Below are 8,322 nucleotides of genomic sequence, written 5' to 3'. Positions count from 1 at the left end.
TATATATATATATATAGTCATTTCTCCATCACCTAATATTGGTTCATTCTACTTATACATTAAAATTATCTGTTGAAATAATCACACTTTTTCAGACTGATATATCTAACATGCAGCAACTCACTACTGCAATGTTTTGCCAAAAAGACAAGAAGAAGTGAATCCCCCTTGATTGTTTCCATGCTCTAAGAAGTGCACAGTGTTAGCTGTTTACATTTGTCACATGCTGCACTATGACATGTAAATATGGTGGTCATGAGACACTGCTATATAATGTTTTATTTAGAAATACAATAGTTTTGCCACTAGTTAAGTGTGAGCACACTGCTATTGAGTGGAAAATGGGGGTTAGCTCCAAGTGGAATACAAATAAATCATTATTTAGTTTAAAAAAAACAAACTTCATGTGTCATTTAGGTGCTTTACAGTACAAATAGCAGAACAAACTGTTCCCAGCATTTTGCTGATTACACAGTAAGCACTAATGGGTTTAGCTTCATTTATATTTCTGGATTCCCAGGATACTGCACAGCACAGCAACCCTTAGTCCCCACTTCTGTCATAAAACTTTGTCAGTTCCTAGAACTTGAATGAAGGCCAAAGGTGATTTTGCTGTAATAGCACTGAAACTTTGGAATGACCCTTTGGATGTAGTTTGCTCAGCTAATTTGCTCTGCAGTCATATTTTTGCAGCCTGTTGATACTTTGCTTTTACAAGCTTGCTTTGGATGTCAAACCTATTCTGTACTTTTCACTTTCATCTCTGCAGTTATGCATTTTACAGATTATTTCTTTATCGCAACCGTGCACAGCACAGAAATGCAAGAATGAAAATGCAAATATTCTTTTTTGGGTAGTCACTTTGTATAATTTTTCAGCCTCGACTGTCATGCAATTACTTTTTATGTGCACATGTGGGAATCAGCCCCTGAAAATGCAGAAAATTCAGGGATTAGAGATGATAAATTTACTTGTGCTATCCCAAAAAATGTGTGTGCATGTGTGTCAGAGTGTGTAGGGAAACAAAACTGAAGGACGCCAGGTTTCTTTCTTACCTTGATCCTGGTATGTTTGTTGGCTCTGTGTCTGGAAAGAGGAAAGAGAATCATCAGAGCACCGACTTTTATAGCCCTACTGAGACAGCGACCAATGACAGGCTTCCCCCTCCCCAACATAGGGATGAAAAGACCAAATGTTCTTCTAAGATCGATTAGAAAGGACGTGGTATGCGTCATGTATATAGATGCATTTTATTTGAATATTGAAGAAAAAAAAGAATTTAAGTTGTTTTTTCTTTCAAAGAAACATACAGAAAAAATAGTAATAATATATTCCTGTAGCATGTACTGGAAATGGGGGCGGTCTTAGCTCGGATGATTTAATAAAGCAGTTCTCACCTCATGGGTGTAATTGGCAGCCAACCCAGAGTCCTTTGTAGCTGTGGACAGGCATAAGCTCATTAGGGAAGTAAAGCTAATCAGACTGTTAATTTAGCATGTTGTTAGATGACTTTTATAAAAAGGTAACAAAAACTGGATCTAGTTGTAAAACAAATATTCTTTGCTTTACAGTAGGTGGTGTGTTTGAGCAGAGGCTAATAAACAACTGTAAGGGATGCTCTTTGTAGTGCGTAAACGTGTGCGCATGCCGCAAAATAGGTAAATGATTGATAGCCAGCTGCCTCCCTGACTGTGTGCCCAGCCTGGACATAGATCACAGATGGCTTGCAGACTCATTGTGTAATTATGAATGGCTACTAGAAGCCATAAATCAGTTAAAATTGAGGTCAAGAGGTTCATGGGTTCAAAAAATGCCCCCAGTGCCCACTTTGTTGCTTCTCTGAGTTGGGTGTAAAAAAAAAAACCCAACAACAACCAAAAAAAAGTACATTTGAGTTGCAGAATAGTGACGAAAAAAAAGAAGAATAAGCCGCATATCAGAAAATCAAAGAGAGCATACAAGGTAGTGGAGAGATAATACAGAGGGAAAAAGGACAGAAAAGTAACACTGACAGGGAGAAACAGACTTTGCCCAGCCTGATGGAAATTTCCACTCTGGCAGTGAAACGAAATCTAATGTTCAGATTAAGTTAAGTATAATGCAAAACAACAAAACAAGGTTCACTCGTTAGATTGTAGTTGTTAACGGAGACATTCCACCAATACTATACGTATAAATAAATGAAACAATAATTATTCTTAAGCAATAAAAGCTTTGAATTCTGGGACAGTTTGGAACACACTTCTGTGTTCTTCATGTTAAAATCTTTTCTTTATGGTTTTCAGGTTTAGTCAGGAGGGTAATAACAAACTGAAATGCAAAGCAAACCTGCTTTTATTATTGTTTTTTGGCTAAAAAAATATTTCAATAGATACAGTGTGCTTTTTTCTGTATGTACGAACATGCTGGGGAGTGTGAATAATTGGCTTGAGTTCCATCTGTACAGTTTTGTTTGGCTAAAAAAGGTTCAGTGTGTTGAAATGCATGGAAAGGTATCAAATGACGGCAAAAGGGGTTGAACGGGTTTATAAACCCCCCCTCCTTTTTTTTTTTAAAGAAACATTTTCCTTTACAGGATCAGTCACTGTCTGGTCTAACTGGTATTTTGGCCTGCAGTAGTTCCCAAGTTAAAAACCAGAGGTGTTTTTTTTCTTTGACACCATGTTTTTACTATAGGGCAGGGGTGTCAAACTCCAGGACTTGAGGGCCGGTGTCCTGCAGGTTTTAGATATGACTCTGGGTCAACACACCTGAATCAAATGATTAGTTCATTACCAGGCCTCTGGAGAACTTCAAGATATGTTGAGGAGGTGATTTAGTCATTTGAATCAGCTGTGTTGGATCAAGGACACATCTAAAACCTGCAGGACACCAGCCGTCGGGGCCTGGAGTTTGACACCTGTGCTATAGGGAGCTACTCAGAGGTGGAAATATATACATTAATAAATGACTTAGTCATACTAGCTGTACTGTATACAGCTGTAATTTCCAGAAGTTCTTAAATCAGCAGATATGCCTTTTCATATTTTGAACAGTTATTTTCATTATTTCATTATTATCACAACAAAAGTGTTTGGCTGACACAAGTCACCAGTCATTTTGCAACATTAGGAACTTGGGAATCAGGAAATGATTTTGCATTTTCTTCTCAGAAGATACCCTTTTTTGTTTGAGTAGAGCTGCACACAAGATACCATTCAGATCATACACTACTTTATCCACACCGGACTCACACTCTACAGTTATAACTTAAAATGTGATGTGAATAAGACCTTTTTCTAACTGTTTTCCTGGTTGAGATTCAACAATCCAGAAAATCTGTCAATAAAAGAAAGAATAAAGAATAATAATATAATTTTAAAAAATCTGTCATCTGCATTGGTTTGCATCTTATTCCTTTCTATCCACTGTCAGTCTAAGTTCCTATACTGCAAGGAATGCACTTTAAATGTGTTATAACTAAATGTTTCTGGGTTTTTTAAAGAAAAAAATGTTGCTTTAAATCTATGCATTAAAATAACCACACATATGAAAAATAGAATAACACACAAATCAGCAGACACATTTTTAATCACTCAATAATTCCAAACAGGAGTATAGTGAACTAAATATTTTAAAGAGCTACAGAAATAGTAGAATTTGTGTTTTTCTTTATTTCATTTGGTGTGTTTCAGAGTCCTCTGCTCATTGTTGGACCCTGAAGCTTGATCAGACTCTTTGTGGACGCATGTTGGACAGCAGTGTGGGGATGACATCTGGCTTGCGAGTATGAAAGTAGTAGATAGCAGCTCCTCCAACCATGACAGTCAAGCACATTTTAACCAGTCGACGAGCAGTGGAGGGCTGTTCTGGTTCCAGCTACGGGGGGGGTGATGATTTTTACTTCATGTTAAAATCATGCACAACAGTAACAAAGAAGACTGCAGAAGAAAAAGTGTAACATCAAACCTTTCTGGTTTTTAGAGGCTGGAACATGCGATCAAACTGGGTAAAGATTGCCCTGTGTGCTCCCTCCCATTTCCCTGGTCCCATCAGCCGGTACTGGTAGGCGGTAACGGGCCCCCAGAGAACCCTCTTGAACAAGGGGTAGTCTGTGAAGAAGAGCCAGAGGAGGCTTGGCCTCACACCAATCTCTCCAGCTATTTCATCCATGTAGGAAACAAAGTCCACCTGCAGTGGGGTCAGCTTTGAAACAATGTAACTGTGGAGAGAATAATATAAAGAATAGTATTATTCTAAAGTGGCACTAACATGGTATAGAAGTATAAGATATAAGAGTATAGCGCAGAATAGATATGCTAGAATAAAGCATTCCTTGTTTATACTTAGGTTTGATATTATGATTGCTTCCAGAGTCTAAAAATTCCAATGCTAAGTGTTCTTGATCATTGCAATATTAAAAGTCTAAAATTAAACACCTTTTAATGGCTATAAAATGTGTAAGATTAAAATGTGGTATGACGCAGCTGCAACCTTTACAGTCTGAACTTTAAAAGGAAAAAAGGAAAAAAAATCACATGCTAGAATTGTCAGGGTATGCAAGCAGCTGGCTTCAAATTCAGATTTCTAACTGGATTTTTTAAAAATGGTGCCGTTTGCTTTTTAAATGCAATTATGTATGTGTACAGTTTGCTTACAAAGAAAAGGAATGTGAGTATTAATTTATTTACATGTTCAGACTAATGAGCATTTGTATGTTTAGGCATTATGACAATACACCTTTCTAACCTCTCTATAAGATAAGATAAGATAAGACTTTATTGATCCCACAACGGGGAAATTTTTTGCGTCACCTCAGCTCAGGTACAGATATATGAAGGAAATACAAAAATACAATTAAGTACAATCAATGAAAAAAAGTAAGATAATACACTATATACAATGGTAGCATACACATTATGTGATTATGGATATAGTTGGAAATATGGAAGACATAAACTATATAGCTTGGAAAGTCATGGAAGGTCCATTATGCATGAAGTGGTGACCGTGGATGTTCACAGTGTCCAGTGACTTATGACATCGTGCATGCACCTTGCTAACCAATCTCACTATAGCTAGAGCATCTTCTGACATATAACAGGAGAAAGGACAATGGTAAAAGACAGGTTGAAGTATTTAATAAGACAAATAGTTACCTTTTTTCAATATTTTTTGTATCTTTTTCAACAGCCTTGATCATGGACTGGCTTGACGGCAGTTTTTTATGTCCTAGACGACAAAAAGGGTAATTTGTAAATATAAATGAACTAATTTGTGCTTAGGCATGCTAACTGTTAGTAATAACAGACTACCTTACCTTTGAAGACACGAGTGACCCAACGGGCCTGCATTTCAGCCTGAGGCATGATGGCTCCAAGGGCATGAATGAAACCCACGACAGCCAGAGTAGGATGCTCTAGGGTTGGGGGAAAGACATGCTTGTACAGACCCGCACGGTGCCCAGACTTGTACATGGCATTTTTTGGCAAGTAGGGGAAATCATAGTTGTACCCTGTGGCAAATACAATAGTGTCCACCTGTGACAACAAAGAAATATGGTATTAAACTAAGTCTTCACTGAACAAAGATCTTGGAGAAAGTTGAAGAAAACTCTTCTCTGACCTTTTCCACAGTACTTCCATCATCAAACACCACAGTGCACCCACAGATTTCCTTCACATTTGGTTTGATGATGACTGCCCCGGACAGAATCTTCATTGGTAAGTCATCATTGATTACTGGGATCTGACTGAAGAGCCTAGAGTAGAGTATTGAGTAATGAGAAGCAGAATCCCTCATCTGACAGCACAGCGTTATACACCAATCTGGCATAACATTGCGACAACTGACAGGTGAAGTCAGTAACACCAGTTATCTCTTTATAAGGGAGCAAGTGAACATTTTGTCCTCAGATTCAATGTGTTAAAAACAGAGAATTGGCTAAAAATAGGGGATTGAGAGAGTTTGTGATGACCAGATGACTGGAGCAGAGCACCTCCAAAATTACAGCTCATGTGGGGTGTTCCCAGTCTGCAGGGATTAGTATTGTTAATGTTTTCTTTTATATCACGTTGCTGGCTGGCTAAGTGTGCATCGCTTACCTTGAGGAACATCTGTAAACAGGATGGCGCTATAGGAACAAGGAAAGCTGCCGGAGGCAGCGTGATGCTGTAGGTACTGTTCTGAAGGGAAACCTTGGGTCCTGCCATCCATGGAGAAGTTACTTTGACATGTACCACCAACCTAAGCATTGTTGCAGTTTCCATTGTTTTCATGGAAACTGTGTTCCCTGATGCCTATTTCAGCAGGATAATGTGCCTTGCCACAAAGCAAAAATGGTCCAGCAATGATATGAGAAGCACAATGAGCTTGAGGTGTTGACTTGGCCTCCAAGTTCCCCAAATCTCAATCCTGTGGGATGTGTGGGACAAACAAATCTGATCTACAGAGATCCCACCTTGTAGTTTACAGGACTCAAATGATTTGTTGCTAACATCTTTGTGCCAGATAGCACTGCACACCTTCAGGGGTCTAGTGGAGTCAGCGCCTTAAAAGGTAAGGGCTGTTTTGGGAACAAAAGGGGGACCAACACAGTATTGGGCAGGTGGTCACAATGTCATGCCTGATTGGTGTATATTATAGGGAACTAACGCACTGTGATTGATCTCATTACCTTGGCCTGAGTCAAAATCTATGTGGGCGTGACACCACCTACCTGTGTTTGGGTTTTAGGGCGTACATGGTGTGGTCATACATGGCATTGAGTTTCTTCTCACCAAACCAATTGAAGAAGTTGATTGGGAATAGCTGAAACAGGATATGAACAAAGCGTGTGTTGTACTTCATGTCAACTGGCACACCATTGTCGGAAACTTGCCGGATGAGCCAAGCACCACGACGAGTGCTCATGTACACCTGGAGAATGGGAAAGACAGAATTCACCAAAACTCATGAAGGAGTTTTTTTTCTATCTCTAATCAAAAGAAGATAAGAAGAACGAAAAAGCTTTCTTCAACCTGCTCTGCAACTCTGCTGGTTTCCACAGCAATGTCACCTCCAGAGTTTCCAATTCCGATTACCACCACTCTTTTTCCATACATGTCTTCAGGTCCTTTGTAGTCCCAGCTGTGGAGATATTTTCCTTCAAATGTCTCAATTCCTGCAACATAACAGAGGTGTCATATGAAAAGACTAACACAAAAAGGTATAAAAACAAGACAGTTATTTTTTTAAGGGTTGATTTTTTAAAAATCAGCCATATTTTAATCAAAGCCTTTTCAGGATAAATGCAAAACATTTTACCTGGGAAATCTTTGAGTGGGAGGTTAGGGTAGGTGTAGTGACCAGAGCAGCAGATCACTGCATCAAAGACATGCCTCTCCTCATGTCCATCTCTCTTTTCAGTCAACACCTCCCACCTGCCAGTGCGAGAATAGTCCGGTGCTTTTCTCACACTTTTCACTAAGGTCTAAAAAATAACAATGTTGGCCGATTCAGGTTTTCAGATATCTGCCAAATGTCACCAAAACAGTTTTGAAGAATGTGCTTTTCTCTCATTCTACTCTTCTTTGTTTTTATTACCTGGAAGCGAATGTATTTTAGGAGTTTAAAGTGGTCTGCATACATTCGGAAGTAGTTCAGGATTTTAGAGTGATGCATGTAGTTGGGATAATCAGAGGGAATGGGGAAGTCACTGTAGCACATCATCTCCTTTGAGATATTGATTGTAAGTGACCGGTAGATACTAGCCCTGTTGGGCTCCGAAACTTCCTGCAGAGAAATAGTTTTAAAAGACAACAAAGAATTTTACTCAGTTTCACACGAACAGTTTGCTTGTCAACATGTTTGTCTTCTTAAATGTAGACTTGCCTTGAATTTCCACAGTCCGCCCATGTCGTCACTACTTTCAAAGCAGGTTGGCTCCATGCCTTCTTCCAGACAAGCCTTTATGCTGGTCAGACCAGAGGGGCCTGCCCCGATCACTGCTACTCTGTGCACCATGATGGACCTGCAACCAGATGTTGGAAAATGTACCTGTAATTTTGAACATTTGTGAAATTAAGTATGAAAATGTAAATTTGTAACCAAGGAAATCGTCAATTGCACTATATTCAGGTGACAAGATCTTAATGTTAAAAAAGAAATACAAAAGAAAACATGCATGGAAAACTGTATTAATACTGAACAGTTTTCCTGTTTAAGAATGAAGCTTAAATTTGTTTCCAGCTCGTTTAAAATGCTCGAGAGATTTTTACCAGAGCAAGAGAAAACGGTCACGTGGCAACCCCTTTCCAATAATCCTCAGTTAGTTTACTTGATTTAAAGTAGTGACTGCAACAA

At 38.9% G+C, this 8,322-nt stretch overlaps 1 protein-coding gene across 1 annotated transcript; it reads right to left on the bottom strand.

Annotated features, from left to right (window-relative positions):
- Window positions 1-3,649: 3,649 nt before the first annotated feature.
- LOC102202397 (dimethylaniline monooxygenase [N-oxide-forming] 5-like) lies at window positions 3,650-7,983 on the bottom strand. Its single transcript, XM_005732209.1, has 10 exons — window positions 7,852-7,983; window positions 7,564-7,752; window positions 7,285-7,450; window positions 6,999-7,141; window positions 6,698-6,897; window positions 5,605-5,740; window positions 5,300-5,519; window positions 5,139-5,211; window positions 3,949-4,201; window positions 3,650-3,858 (listed from the first exon to the last, which is right to left on the bottom strand). Exons 1-10 carry the CDS (start codon window positions 7,981-7,983, stop codon window positions 3,709-3,711), a joined length of 1,662 nt encoding a protein of 553 aa, XP_005732266.1. The 3' UTR covers window positions 3,650-3,708.
- Window positions 7,984-8,322: the final 339 nt, after the last annotated feature.

This window comes from Pundamilia nyererei, unplaced genomic scaffold, assembly GCF_000239375.1.
Source record: "Pundamilia nyererei isolate P.nyererei 1_Seehausen unplaced genomic scaffold, PunNye1.0 scaffold00046, whole genome shotgun sequence".
Lineage (NCBI taxonomy): Eukaryota > Metazoa > Chordata > Actinopteri > Cichliformes > Cichlidae > Pundamilia > Pundamilia nyererei.
This window is presented reverse-complemented; position numbering and strand designations above follow the sequence as displayed.

Bases quoted from the DNA above. Each gene is read 5' to 3' on its own strand.
- LOC102202397 (XM_005732209.1), bottom strand. From the start codon at position 7,983: ATGGTGCACAGAGTAGCAGTGATCGGGGCAGGCCCCTCTGGTCTGACC. The intron at 5,741-6,697 runs GTAGGTGGTGTC...ACTCTACTCTAG, and splicing joins GCCCTAAAACCCAAACACAG to GCTCTTCAGTCAGATCCCAG. The intron at 4,202-5,138 runs GTAACTATTTGT...TTCTCTCCACAG, and splicing joins ACAAAAAATATTGAAAAAAG to TTACATTGTTTCAAAGCTGA.